The sequence below is a fragment of the Enoplosus armatus genome, chromosome 8, assembly GCF_043641665.1.
Source record: "Enoplosus armatus isolate fEnoArm2 chromosome 8, fEnoArm2.hap1, whole genome shotgun sequence".
Lineage (NCBI taxonomy): Eukaryota > Metazoa > Chordata > Actinopteri > Centrarchiformes > Enoplosidae > Enoplosus > Enoplosus armatus.
The window spans coordinates 10,408,818-10,424,113 of record NC_092187.1 but is presented as its reverse complement, the minus strand read 5'-3'; the positions used below and the strand labels follow the sequence as shown (position 1 = coordinate 10,424,113).

The following is a 15,296-nucleotide window of genomic DNA, read 5'->3' as shown; positions in this document are numbered from 1 at the left end:
ACGGTAAACCCTGCAGTGTTTCCACAATTTTAGTAAATGTTCTAGTCCGCAATAAATACACAGCCATGGTTTTTTGCATGAAATCTGACTTTGCATTTATGTCGTAGAAGCAGGTGGAAAATATGACTTTTTCTTTCTTGAACAATTTGCAAAAGCAATTAACTGTGATTACCATCTCAAATATTATATATCCATGCTTTATTGTTGACCCTGAAAGAAACTGTTACATACATAAATACATACATTGTATACATAGATACATAAATAATGAATATTCAAACAGACACACTGTCTCAGTGAAGTCCATCGATGCTGCATGTCTGACAGGTGTAGATGATATGTACAGCTGAGATCTACTACAGTTCATGTGGAGCTGGGAGGGAAGGAGTACGGTAGGCAGGCAGAGCAGGGGTGGTTTTGGGCACTGTTAGCAGGAGGTGAAAGTTTTCCAGAAGAAGTTTTTACAGGGGGCTTTGCGGTCACGCTGAGGGAGCGAAAGCCTGTTGTAGACAGCCCTCTCCTCTAGACGAGACTCCAGCGGCTCCTCAAGGTCCACAGGTGCTGCAGCTTCCTCTGGGAGCATGTTGGTGTCCAGAGCTCCATCCAGCAAGCCAGACACCAGCTTCAGGATCAGCTCCTTGCGCTCTTTGCTCAGCTCCTGAGCAAAAATCAGAAAAGAAGAGAGACATGTTATTAAAAGAGCTGAGATCAGGGAAAATGTGTAAATTTAACATCTTGCAGCTAGCTTACATCAAATCTCAAGAATTATTATTTTATTTGACTTTTCCCATTTAACACAGAATTAACCGGATGAACTGAAAACTTTCTTTTGAACATTCTTTAAAATGCAAATTAGAAATATCACAAGCTATCGATTCTGTTGATTTCACAAGAAATCTTGATTGTAAGTTCAGTCATTCTTTTTAAAATTTTAACTATTCAGCTATTTTTCCCACAAAACAAAATGGAAAAATCTATCAATACTAACAGTTGACACAACATTGGTAGTAAAATTTTCCATTAATTACACATGAACAATAAAAATCTCCTCACCCTGTTCAAATGGATGGGGCTCCTATCCTCCACAGGAAGCACGGCGGCTGCTCTAACGCTGAACAGAACCCCCATGAGAGCTGCTAACACCACCAGGAGCTGCATGCTGTGACAGGAGTGCAGGTGACGGACCAGAGCTACAGTCACAGGAGCAGGAGGCTCACAGAGATAGGAGTGTGTGGGTGAGTGAGTGTGTGTGTGCGTGTGTGTGTGTGTGTGTGTGTGTGTTGAGAGAGAGAGAGAGTCTGAGCAGCTCAGAGGAGAAAGTGCAGTGCAGTTGGTGGCAGCTGGTCACAAGACTTGGAAACCACTGATGTTTCTTCTGCTCTACCTCCAAAGTCCCTACTCTTTTATACGCCTCACCCCCCCCCCATCTGCCACTGACGTAGAGGGTTGTGGGTGTATGACGGAGGGTGTATGTGTGCGTATATTTTTGGGTGGGGGGGAGTGTAGTTACGTGAGCTTGGAAGAGGAGGGGAGATGAAGGGTTAAGGATAGAACAAATGGAACCGTTCATCAGTTAACCTTTTTGACAAATTGCGAAGGTGCTTGTGTTCATGTGAATCACCAGAGGGAACATCTGCAGAGGACGGCGACGTCACTGGGCTGAAACCGGGTTCTGACATCAACATGTAACTAATGTAGTGACAAATTACGATAGACAATCTCAAACAAGACCTCTTAAGGCAGGCGGACAGACAATTCCACAACTCATCAACTGCGTGATATCACCGGATGTACTCTCACCGTCCCTTGACACCCAAGATGAAATGGGTCACATTTCCCTGAAGCAGCAATAAAAAAAAATGTAAAAGAAACACAAACAGACCACAAGCTGACATATCGTTGATCAACTACACATCCCAAGTGTTTGGCATGAGTACTTCTGTCAACATCTGATTCCTGTCACAGTGCTTCTGTGCGTCTCTCTGACACCTGCAGATTACAATTGAACCGTCTGACACTCACCATGACTTGAGGAAGTTTCAGGAAATGCACATCACCAATCTAGAGGAGTAAACATAGTTGTTAAAAAAAAGAAGAAGATGAAGAAGAAGGAGGAGCCAATCTTCTTCAGCAATTTAGTGCGAGATGTACGATGGAGCTGGTGGTTAACTGTTACATTAACGTGGGCAATTTGGTAGATTCAATTTAATAAATTTTTATTTGCTTTTCTGAATTAGAAACAAAAAAAATGGGCAGGTTTGGGGAAAAGACTGATGAGTGATTTCATCATTAGGACCAAAATCATGCTGCTTGTCAAATAAAAGCTGTTAAACGATATCCCAACTTGCAAAAAAAGAAAAGTCAAATTAATGTCTGGAATCTGGCATTCTGCAGGAAACAATGAGCTGGAGAGTACAATATATTTCAGTTAGGTATATTATGGGCTGTAGCTGCAGTTCAATTAAATTCACACTATAGGCTAAGCCGTTTGGATTCAACTAGTGAGAAATTGTTTCCGGCTACCAGTGGACATTAAAAATGAGTAAATTACCCCCCCCCCCTCCCCCGAAGTCTTTCCTACACAGTATTATTGTCTTTATTTTTAACAGCAAATGATTATGTTTAGGATTCATTTGTTTGATATAATAGGAGGTTATACAAGAACACATATTGCAGCTTACATAAAGATATCTATGTCATATTTCTAAAAAAGTGTGGCTTTTGTGTGTTGCTAAATGATATCACTAAATGTAGTTCACAGCTTTAAAAAGACAACGGTTGGTGAGCTACTCCCTAAACTGCTGTAAAACCGAATTACACTGGTCTATATGAGGTAAACTCCTCACCAAAACTGATTATGGAGACCTCATTACATCATTCAACATGCTTTCTCTGTTGTTTGAGTGTGTTCCTCAACCTCCAGGATATATCACTGAAATAGCACAATTAACAGAGTTTACTGGGTTTACTGTTGCGACGTCCTCAGATGGTGCTACAGGCAGGGAACATACGGTACTTATATTCAAGTAGGCTTTGGTTGATATGTTCAAATGGATTTGCCGTGCTTTCAAAGCAGTGTTTGAGGTATTTTCCTCAGACACTGCTGATCTGAAGAAGGCCCGGAGCCAAACGTAAGATTAGCAGACTGTTGAAACGGCTATATTGACAATTCAGTGTGTTTGAAGAATCTACAACAACTGGACACCTTAAAAGTATGTGCAGTCCAGCCTGCAAGAGACTTCAAACAGTGAAAAACGTCAGCATGACGACTGTTATAGATGCTCCCAGATCTTATTAAAGCACGTGGAAGTCTCCATTTTCACCACATCTATTTCATGTAAGGCCTCAAGCACCACCTCAAAAACTCTCTGAAAGTGATCACAAAGGAACACCGACTCAAAGATCATCTGAAACTTTTGTGTTGAGTGTTGTTGGACATGTGGGTAAATCTGGATATTTAACTGCATTGGAAACATTTAAACTTGACTTACATAAGAAGCAGATTGTCTTGAAAGTTCTGTTCCTGCAGCACAGATATCATCATTAAAACACATAAACATCAAATCAAATATTTATGGGTTCTCCTTCAATGGTCTCAATGTAAGACAGTGGATATGTTTCATCTCCTACATTGCAGAACACAAACAACCTTGTAGTGCAGCCACTGTAACGCACTATAACAGACAGTATGACAATAATGTACTTGCAACAGATAACCAGTGAGGACTGAGGTCTTCCACAACAAGAACGAGAGTTGATGCAACTGAGGGCAACAGTGACACTTCACATTGCAAAACACTGACTGATCTGAACATTTTACTGGGGCCAAGGGGCTTTTTATACAAAATCAAAGAAAACCCAAAAGATTATATTCTCTGAATATGCATTTGGTGAATTTGAACAGTATAATTTAAATGCATTCCTTTATACCTCTACCATGTGTGAAACTGGCTTTTACATAACAGATGAAAGGACGCCATCTCGTGCCTGAATATTGAAACTGCACTTGGACCAGCACCTGCAAGACTATGTTTATGGTTAATCACTTGCAGTGACCAGCAGCTCAAACAGCTCTTGAAACACATCACATATTAACCTGCAATTGGTAAAGATTGGCTCAAAATTATAAGACAGGTTTTGGACAAGTGGCTAGAGAACAAATCCATTGTCCTGTAGCCAGAACAAAATTAGCAGAATACTTTTCCTGCAATGTTTTTTTTTTTTAAACTGACCACACCTTTTAAATATGTCAACAAATCTAACTAAAATGTAGCCCTGCTTCTAGTTGTCATGTTGTGCTTTTGTGCAAATAAAGAAGTGTATCCCTGAATAAACATGTCAGTGGATGAAAGCATGCGGCTCTCAAATAACCATTTTATGTTACCAATTTATTACAGTTCTTACAAAAAACACAAATTCATTGCTCAGGTATGACATTATTTTTCAACAAAGATTCAATGTGGATTAACAACTAATAGGTAGTAACTTAAGATATTTGACGATGTAACGACTCAGCGCACAGGCTTACTACAGTACAAGCTTACTACCCAATACTGCAAGTTATAATTGCATAATGAACTCACATTTTAAAAAGACATTTCTTGCATTGCAAACCTCCAACGCCACACTTAATTTTTATTTTTCAACACAATAATATTTCTGTCTTCCGTTTCAAAATGACGGTCAAAGCTGAGCATCAATTAAATGATCAGTTAAACTAACTTTATCTTCAGTTGGTGATATTTCAAAGGGACAATTTCTGAGAACTCTTGACACTTGAGCTTTCGCCTAGGACACTTATCTTCCAGGTACAGTATGATAGATACAGAACATGTTTTTCATTTTCAACAAGGAACAACCAATTTCAGGCACTATAGGGTTCATGTGTAGAGGACACATTAGTATTCTGAATACTCAGTCACGACAGACAGCAACTGCGTGTTTTCCTATGAGCACAAACTGATATTAAACATTACGAATAAAAGTGCAGCAATACATTACATATACATACTCTATATGGTATGTAATATATTGCATAATGTGTAGATGCAGTGAATCCAATAAACAGTACACAGTTTCAGAGTGAGGTCAGGTTTGATGGCAATGCTCTTCCCACTCAGCCCAGCCCATTAAATTGCTCTTACACAAAATGCTGATAAGACAATTACGGAGTAAGAATGAAAACCCAAATACATCCGAAAAATAAATTAACACTGAGAGTGTGTAAGACTGGAAGGAAGGAAACATCGAAAGGAACTAACACTTCTTCTAACTCAGCAAGTTTTCACCTACTGATTATTAGTTGCCCCCACCAATGAAATCTTTAGGAGGCTACTCTCTTCAGTGGTGCTGAACTGTGTTGAGGAGGTGAAGAAGCCGTAGAACAAGGTTGTTTCTCTGTGGTCTGAGGGCCAGGCAGAGGATGAACATGGCGGTCTGTCGTTGCTGGTCATGCTTCATTGAGTACCTGTCAATGGTCGAGAAGATACTGAGTTGCAAATATGTGTTAACAGTTTTTAATTGCACTCAAGTACTTATTGCATACAAGTCATACTTGACACGTTATTTTAACAACATTTACCTTTCTTGCAAACTCAGGGAGGACGAATGATGCTTTGTGAATTTCAGAGTTGTAATATTTAAGGTTCATATTTTCCATTTCTTCATTTGATAGGGCTTTCACTGGTTCCTTGAAATTTGTTTCCTAATTCAAAAAAGAAGGAGAACTTCAGTCATTTGATGGACATTACTAATCACCAAGAAACAACGGACAAGTTATTGTGCTACGGAATGGTTTTACAACAACTCAGTGGCATTTACAGGCAATCTGACAACTGTCAGGTGTGTGGTGGATGGCAAATGGAGAATGACAAGCACACTTACAGGATTTTTACTACAGAGCATAAATCCAATTTGGCCACTGGGATAAGTTGGGATGGTGCCGTAGGCATAGTCCACCACAGGGAATAGGGTCTTGCAGAAGGTTCGCATCTCCTTTATCAGCTCCAAATGGAGCCATTGACACTCTCCTGTGAAATTGACACAAGAGCGGAGGAAAGGGCATGTTAATATCCTGTCTTCGTTTTTTTTGGCTTTCTTCCATCTTGACGTAGTTGGAAGATGGACTATATAAATGGGAACATAACAGCTCCAGAGGAGTTCAGTAAAGTCATAAGTAATAACCAGTTTTTTTGGCAGACCAGAAAAGGGGATGTAACTTGTCATTTAGTCGCACAGTTATAGTTAAGTTACCCTGGGAACAGAGAATTCCACCGTTTCTCAAAGCTGCCTTCATCAGCTGATAGTAAGACTCCTTGAACAAACTCTCAGCAGGTCCTGCAACATAAAACAGAGAACTCAGAATAGGACTGCTTCCTATGACAGAAAGATGTTATAACACAAAAGTGGCACTTACCAACAGGGTCTGAGGAATCGGTTATAATGATGTCGAAGGCATCCTGGTTCTGCTTCATGAACTCAAAGCCGTCTCCGACATGGAGGGTGAGCTTGGGACTGAAAAACCCTTTGGCCATCCCTGGGAGGAACTTCTTCGATACATTGATGACATCCTACACAGCAGACAACATCAATATGAGGGACATGAGCAGGTGTTTCTCAGGTGCAGCATTAGGAAAAAACAAAGAAGCTAGAATCCTCGTCAGTGTTGTTGCTCCCACCTCGTCTATCTCACACAGAACCACCGATTCCACCAGCGGATTCTTCACCACTTCCCTCAGCACACCGCCATCTCCACCGCCAATAACGAGCACCTGTAAAAAGGGAAACGTGCTGACTGTCAAGACAGGAAACATGACTCATCCTGAGCATAGCCATACTGCAGATCCATGAATTCCCCAACAATAAATGTGATACCTTCTTGGGGCAAGGGTGGCTGCACAGGGGAAGGTTGGCAATCATCTCCTGATAGGCAAACTCATCTCTCTCAGTGCACTGGATCACTCCATCCAGCACCAAGACATTCCCATAGGTTTTACTGAAAAGTGACGTTACAGAAAAGTATGAGAAGCACATTTAAAAGAAGCGTGTATGCCCTGAAGCTCAAATGTTTACACAACTTGAGTAGGATTAATATAGGTTGACCATGATGCAGCCGCAGATGTCTAGCACATGATTGCTACCATTCTTAAAAAACAATCAATAACAAGATCGCTACCGTGAATCACTTTGAACTGTCAGTGACTGTTGCGTTACTGTTTATCAACTCAGTTATCCTTACTAACGTTACCACCTTGGCTGCACATCTGTACGTTAGTTAATTCACTGCCTAGCTAACTTTATGTGTTGGTGGGCTAAATCATTAGGCAAAGGGAACGACTCACAGCTGAAGAAACTTCTCAAGATCCCTCGGGCTTCAGATTGCTCATTCATTTCTGGTAGACGCCAATAGCTAGCAACGTTAGCCAAGTTACGTAGCTAAAAGTACTCACCTCTTGAAAACCATAACATCTTGAAATTTGGATTTCTTGTTGTAGAGGACCTCTTCCACTTGAAGGCTCATCGCTTGCCCGGGCCATAACGTGCATGTTTCCGTAAACCACCCATCTTTAATGTGGTCCATGTCAGCTGCCAACGGCCACAAGTATTACTAACGCGTTCGCAAGTGTGGCAATGTGAGTAAGTTACGACAAAGATCTGACACTTGGCCGTTGTCTGACAGCTAAACTTGATGCCTCGTATTGTAACGAATAGCGTGCTGCCAACGTCATTGACTTACCGTTCTACGAGCCAATGGAGTGGCAGTATGTGCCACTTCGTGTATAGTTTGTTTGACTTCACACCACCAGCACCGCCCATGACGCCGCCCTGTAGCAAAAGCCGAGGAGCTGCATGGATGTAGGCTGCAGCCCACGTGAAGCTAAACCACAGTGGCGTACCAGTGCGCCTGCGCGGGCCAAGAAAGAAGGTAGAGGCTGGGAGAGTCAGTGGGGTTAGTGTGGCAATGTGTTTATTTTATTTTTTAAGTAGGGCCTTCTCGAATTTGATTAATATTTTCATAGGTCCCTCCCTTTGAATTCGAAGCAAGAAATCCCTCTAAACATTTTAAACTCAAGCCTAAAAGTGGCCATCTTTTGACTATTAAATAGCGATACAGTGTAGTATGTCATCATATAAAAAAAATTTCAGCACGGTAACTTATACTACAGCTTCTAATTTATTCTCTCTACTGTACATATAATTGATTAAAATGTTTCTCAACATTAAAAAATGGAAATGAATTTTTCAGAAAAATTCGAACAACATCCAAAAGAAAAAAGTACAAAAACTTCTTGTGCCCATTATCTCTTTCTCTCTTCTCTCTCTCTCCCCTGGCCGTCGGTGCCTCATTTAAGATGTTTTGGATCTGGATCTTTAACCAAACCAGAAATTCACATGGGCAATTCTGAATGGTGTCTCACTAAGGACAGATTCAGGTGATAAAGTAAGCCAAAAGGTATCAAAAGTCAAAAAGTCAAATTTATTAGCGAAAGCCAGGAAGAATTTAACTGAAGATGATAACAGTGCTGCAGTTGAATCTAACAGTAAAGAAATGTGATATTAATGAGTAATTGCCAGACTAATCACTCTCTATCACATCATATTGCTATATTGGCAATTTAGTGTGTTTGAAGAATCAACAACTGGCTTCCTTAAAAGTCCAGCAAGAGACTTCAAACTGTGAAAAATGTCAGCATGCCGACTGGTATAGATATTCCCAGGTCTTATTAATGTACTCTACTTCATGCATGGCTTCCAGCACCAACTCAATGACCTCAATATATATATATATATATATCACCAGGAGGTTCTCCACGATGTATGAATATGCATTTGATGAATTTGAACAGAATTCCTTTATACCTCTACAATGTGTTAAACTGGCTTTTACATAACAGTTTCAAGATGAAATCTTGTGCCTGAATACTGGAACTGCATTTGGGCCTCAATAGTACTACAGCACTGTTCTTACCACCACCTACAAGATTATGTTTAGGGTTAATCATTTGCAGTGACCAGCAGCTGAAACAGCTCTTGAAACACATCACATATTAACCTGCATTTGGTTGGAAATTGATGCTGCAATTGGTAAAGATTAGCTCAAAATTATAAGACTTGTTTTGGATTAGTGGATAGAGACCTTGAACAAATCATTACTTTTTCCACTGTCTTGTAGGCAAGTACAGAATAATTTCCAAATGAAGATTTTTTTCAGTACCACACCTGTAACCCTAGCAAAGTATGTGCCTTTAAGAACTGAATCAGTAGTTTCAGCATCATATTTTGTGATTGGTTCATTGTGATTTCTCTTAACCGATTAGAAAATATAGTTCATGTTCAGGTGTAGGGGGGCTCTTTATTCAAACTAATCATCAGTATTGATTGCACCATATTGTGGAAAACCAGATGTGTCATGGTACTAAATCAAACTGACAGCGACATGGTCGTAAAAAGTGAACTTGCTGATATCTGAAGGAGGAGAACTTTGGATAAGTCTCAGTGTCTTCCCTGGAACATACTGACAGTTGATACAAAAGATGACTATTCTCTTCTCTGCTGCAGCACAACGTCCTAATCTCCATGGCAACCCTGAAGATCTAGCACTGAAAACTGTTAGACAAGACACCGGAGTTGTACAGGGCCAGTCTGTATCCTTCTCCACAGCCTCACAACCCAGCAAGACCTATGAGATAAATAGAGCTTTCACTGCTGAGCAGTTAGGGTTAGAAGAACATTCACATTCTGTTTCAACACTACAGAGCAAGTATCCAACTCTGCAAAACCTGCCCCTTCAGTCATTCTATCAGGTTAAACCTCCTGATAGGCTCTGACTACCTGCACCTAATCACTGCCATTGAGCCTGTGCAATTAGGCCCACAAGCTGGATTCACACTACAGGGCCCAACAACTGCAGTGAAAGAGCAGCTGTCAAGTCAAATACAGTGTCTGTTCACCTCTACACTGACACCAGATCCTGATAAGCTGGAAAATGTTGAAAAAAAAATGAAAATTGCTCTGGCAATTAGACGTGCTGCTACTCACAGACTACTCGCAAAGCAGTATGACCCTCTTGGCTTCATCACACCCTTCACTACCAGGGCCAAGGTAACTGTGTGACGCCTGGGATAAGTGTAGAGAGTGGGATGACCCTCACCTATCAGAGGATCTCCTACAATCTTGGTGTAAATGTGAAATCAACCTGGAATATCTCTCCCAGATAACTCTCCCACACTGATATGTTCCCACTGAGATGTACTCTCCCGACAACAGTAGAGAAATTCATATCTTCTGCCATGCGTCTGAACAACCTACAGCTCAGTTGCATATCTTCGCACAGAGAGAGCCCACATGGGGATGTGGAGACAGCCTTCGTCCTGGTGAGGTCTGGAGTGGCTCTCAAGCAACAACAGTCTAACCCCAGACTTGAACGTTTTGCTGCCTTGACTGTAGCTCAACTGGCACAACTGTTGGTGACAGAGCTGACCATTAAGATCCAACAAGTTGTCCTGGTGAGTGACTCTACATCTAACACATTTGAAGTATTCGTTGGAAGAGTCACTGAGATCCAGGATCTCACCAGCAACATGACATGGCAGTACGTAGACTCTGGAAATAATCCAGTAGATGATATAACTCGTGGCAAATCTGCAGTCGGTGAGAGCAAATGGAGTTAGGGACCAGCTCTCCTTTCACCGACAAACTGAGAACTGAGTTGACAATGAAGATGAGCAACTTTTTCTTACCTAAAGCAGAGAAGGCACACTCCTATCAACAGCTGATACAGCAGCAGCTTCCTGCTATGGGGCAGCTGATCCCCACCCCTTCAGCTGGTAACTACCAAGCAGCAGAGTTGTCAGTGCTACAGCAAACACAGAGATATTTTTGCCTTCCCTCCAGCTCCTCTAGTCTGGTAAACCTGTACCACCCTCAAGTAGACTTGTGAAATTAGATCCCAAGTATGATTCCAACATGAAAATCATCAGAGTTGGTGGACGTCTTCGTCATAGTGAGTATTTAGATGCACAGGAGAAGCACCCAATTGGGGTAGAAGGTAACCATCCTGTCACTACACTGGCCATCAAAGAGTTTGATGATAAATTAAAGCACCCAGGCTAGGAAAGAGTGTTTGCTGAGCTGCACAGACATTACTGGGTTATCAGAGGAAGAGAAGCAGTTAAAGGATGCCAGAGAGATTGTCCAAATTGTCAAAGATGGTGAGCAAAACCTGTTACTCCACAAAGGACACAAAGGATCTCCCCCAGCCAGACAACAACTATTCGAGCCCCTTTTCTTGTGTAAGAGAATGGACAGTACTGTGGTTCCTTTATGATCAAAATTGGAAGAAGGATTTGGAAGGAAAAAAAGATGGGGAATCCTCTTTAAATGCCTTACAACACAGGCAGTTCATGTTGACATCGCCACTACTGTGAACACTGATTCCTTCTTGATGGCCCTCAGGCGCTTTGTGTCACGAAAACGGAAACCATAAGAGCTGCTTTTAGATTGCGGGACAAACTTTAAAGGAGGGGAGCGAGAGTTGAGAGAAACTTTCAAGGAAATGTGTGCCCTACAAGAGCAACTGGCCAAACAACAAATAAAGTTCAGCTTCAATCCCCCTGGTGCCTCACACTTTGGAGGAGAGTGGGAACGGGAAATAAGATCAATCAAGTCTTATCACTCAGAATCTTCCTTGGATCACAGATCGTCACAGAACTGTGCTGACTGAAATAAAAGCAATATTAAACTCAAAGCCACTAGGCTATGTAGCATCAGATATTGTGAACTTGGATCCAGTAACCCCAAATTGCCTCTTGATTGAGCAGTCAGATGCTGCTTTGCCTCAGACCATTTACCCTGAATCTGACCAGCTGACCCGTCGGCACCGCCAGGTGATTGCAGAACAGTTCTGGAATGACTTTGTGAAGGATCGCCTGCCCAGCTTGCAGTCATGTCAGAAGTGGAAGCTCTAGGAACAGTAGTTATGATGGTTAGGACAAGCAGCTACCCAGAGCGCTTTGGCCTGTTGGTAAGGTAGTTCCAGGACCAGATAGAACTGTACGCACTGCTGAGATACAGGTTGTGCGGCTCCCAGCCATTCAAGATGAACAAGGAAATGAGGAAAAATGTCGGACTATTGTGCAGTTTGTTGCATTTTCAAAGTTCTTGGACAAATTTGGGAATGTCCAAAATTTAAAGTGTCAGTGGCTGAATGGAAAAAGATCTCAAACATTTTATGTTACCAATTTATGACAGTTCTTATAAAAACACAAATGTATTGCTCAGGTATGACACTGTTCCTCAACCAACAATCAATGTAGATTTACATCGAATAAGTAGTAACTGTTTGACGATGTAAGGACTCATACAGGCTTACTACAGTACAAGCTTACTATGCAATACGGCAAGCTATAATTGCATAATGAATTCACATTTTAAAGACAGCTCCATTTAACACCATAACTTTAAAGTCTTCCATATAAAATTGGTGGTCAAAGCTGAACACCAACTAACATAGAATATACAGTCATGACAGATGGCAACTGTGTTTTCCTATGAGCACAAACTGATATTAAACATTACGAATAAAAGTACAGTATGTAATATATTGCATAATGTGTAGATGCAGTGAATCCTCTTCAGGCTACTCTCTTCAGTGGTGCTGAACTGTGTTGAGGAGGTGAAGAAGCCGTAGAACAAGGTTGTTTCTCTGTGGTCTGAGGGCCAGGCAGAGGATGAACATGGCGGTCTGTCGTTGCTGGTCATGCTTCAAGATGCTGAGTGAAAAGTTGCAAATATGTGTTAACAGTTTTTAATTGCACTCAAGTACTTATTGCATACAAGTCATATATGACAAAGTATTTTAACAACATTTACCTTTCTTGCAAACTCAGGGAGGACCAATGATGCTTTGTGAACTTCAGTGTTGTAATATTTGAGGTTCATTTTTTCCACTTCTTCTTTTGACAGGGCTTTCACTGGTTCCTTGAAATTTGTTTCCTAATTCAAAAAAGAAGGAGAACTTCAGTCATTTGATGGACATTACTAATCACCAAGAAACAACAGACAAGTTATTGTGCTACGGAATGGTTTTACAACAACTCAGTGGCATTTACAGGCAATCTGACAACTGTCAGGTGTGTGGTGGATGGCAAATGGAGAATGACAAGCACACTTACAGGATTTTTACTGCACAGTAGGAATCCAATTTGGCCACTGGCATAAGTTGGGACGGTGGTGTAGGCATATTCCACCACAGGGAAAAGGGTCTTGCAGAAAGTTCGCATCTCCTTTATCAGCTCCAAATCGAGCCATTGACACTCTCCTGTGAAATTGAGACAAGAGCGGAGGAAAGGGCATGTTAATTTCCTATCTGCCTTTTTTTGGCATCATGTTCCATCTTGAGGTAGTTGGAAGATGGACTATATAAATGGGAACAAAACAGCTCCAGAGGAGTTAATAAAAGCCATATGTAACAACCATGTTTTTTTTTTGGCAGACTAGAAAATGTAGCAGTTATAACTTCTACTCAAGTCAGCACCGAACTAAAATAACTCATCAGCCATCTTCTAACACAAAACTGTGGTGAAATATAAAAGTTACCCTGGGAACAAAGAATTCCATCCTTTTTCAATGCTGCCTTGATCAGCTGATAGTAAGGCTCCTTGAACAAACTCTCAGCAGGTCCTGCAACATAAAACAGAGAACTCAGAATAGGACTGCTTCCTATGACAGAAAGATGTTATAACACAAAAGTGGCACTTACCGACGGGGTCTGAGGAATCGGTTATAATGATGTCGAAGGCATCCTGGTTCTGCTTCATGAACTCAAAGCCGTCTCCGACATGGAGGGTGAGCTTGGGACTGAAAAACCCGTTGGCCATCCCTGGGAGGAACTTCTTCGATACATTGATGACATCCTACACAGCAGACAACATCAATATGAGTGACATGAGCAGGCGTTTCTCAGGTGCAGCATTAGGAAAAAACAAAGAAGCTAGAATCCTCGTCAGTGTTGTTGCTCCCACCTCGTCTATCTCACACAGAACCACCGATTCCACCAGCGGATTCTTCACCACTTCCCTCAGCACACCGCCATCTCCACCGCCAATAACGAGCACCTGTAAAAAGGGAAACGTGCTGACTGTCAAGACAGGAAACATGACTCATCCTGAGCATAGCCATACTGCAGATCCAAATTTCAGTGATACCTTCTTGGGGCAAGGGTGGCTGCACAGGGGAAGGTTGGCAATCATCTCCTGATAGGAAAACTCATCTCTCTCCGTGCACTGCATCACTCCATCCAGCACCAAGACATTCCCATAGGTTTTACTGAAAAGTGACGTTACAGCAAAGTTTACATAACTTGAGTAGGATTTATAAAGGTTGAATGACAAAAGGACGGAGGGAGGCGGACGTTTCAAATGCAGTCTGAATGGTAAAAATCCGTTCAGCCACTGTGGAGATATCGATGTCTAAAAACAAGAAAACTTTCTTGCCCGCAAATTTGAGGGCGTTACGTTTCAAGGAGTTTAACATCAGCAGGCTCTGAGCTGTAGGTGGGTAAACGTTCGCCACGTTATGTAGCTAAAAGCACTCACCTCTTGAAAACCACAACATCTTGGAATTTGGATTTCTGGTTGTAGAGGACCTCGTCCACTTCGATGCCCGTCGCCTGCCCGGGCCAAACCGGGGACTTTTCGATAAACCATCCGTCTTTAATAAGCTCCATGTCAGCTGCCAACAGTCGCAGGTAATACTAACGTGTTAGTAAGTAAGTGTGGCACTGCGGGCTACGACAAAGATCTGACACTTGACCGTAGTGTGACAGGTCAACCTGATGCCTCATATTATAAGGAATGGGACGCTGCTGACGTCAGGGAGTTAACTTCCTGCGAGCCAATGGAGTGGCAGGATGAACCGGCTCGTGCTTACTTTGTTTGACCTGTGTTTTTAAAGTAGGGCCTTCTCCAGTGTGACTCATATTGTCATAGGTCCCCCCTTGTGTTAGAAACAATAAATCCAACTAAACCTTTTAAACTCAAGCATAAAAGTGACCATCTGTGACTATTAAATAGCGATACATTGTGCTATCATCATACATTGTGCTATTTTTTTAAGCTTTTAATTTATTCCTTCCTGAACTGTACTGTACAATATAACTGATTAAAGTGTTTTTAATCATTAAAAAATGTGAAAGAAGTTTTCACGATTTTACTGAAAATTGGAATAACACATATCCAAAAAATGTGAACCAAAAATGAACAGATATGTTTGTCTGTTAAGAAGCTTCTTGTGTCATT

At 41.5% G+C, this 15,296-nt stretch overlaps 3 protein-coding genes across 3 annotated transcripts; all 3 read right to left on the bottom strand.

The window, feature by feature from the left end:
• Positions 1–427: 427 nt before the first annotated feature.
• Positions 428–1,158, bottom strand: LOC139289385 (somatostatin-1B-like). The gene is made up of 2 exons (XM_070910971.1): positions 1,054–1,158; positions 428–658 (listed from the first exon to the last, which is right to left on the bottom strand). The coding sequence occupies exons 1-2, from the start codon at positions 1,156–1,158 to the stop codon at positions 428–430; spliced, it is 336 nt and encodes a 111-aa protein (XP_070767072.1).
• Positions 1,159–4,390: 3,232 nt separating this feature from the next.
• Positions 4,391–7,608, bottom strand: srm (spermidine synthase). The gene is made up of 8 exons (XM_070910387.1): positions 7,449–7,608; positions 6,874–6,994; positions 6,678–6,770; positions 6,416–6,569; positions 6,253–6,336; positions 5,884–6,029; positions 5,582–5,704; positions 4,391–5,467 (listed from the first exon to the last, which is right to left on the bottom strand). Exons 1-8 carry the CDS (start codon positions 7,577–7,579, stop codon positions 5,450–5,452), a joined length of 870 nt encoding a protein of 289 aa, XP_070766488.1. The 5' UTR covers positions 7,580–7,608; the 3' UTR covers positions 4,391–5,449.
• Positions 7,609–12,646: 5,038 nt separating this feature from the next.
• Positions 12,647–14,731, bottom strand: LOC139288506 (spermidine synthase-like). Its single transcript, XM_070909810.1, has 8 exons — positions 14,595–14,731; positions 14,205–14,325; positions 14,022–14,114; positions 13,760–13,913; positions 13,597–13,680; positions 13,173–13,318; positions 12,865–12,993; positions 12,647–12,760 (listed from the first exon to the last, which is right to left on the bottom strand). The coding sequence occupies exons 1-8, from the start codon at positions 14,723–14,725 to the stop codon at positions 12,647–12,649; spliced, it is 972 nt and encodes a 323-aa protein (XP_070765911.1). The 5' UTR covers positions 14,726–14,731.
• Between the last annotated feature and the right edge of the window lie 565 nt (positions 14,732–15,296).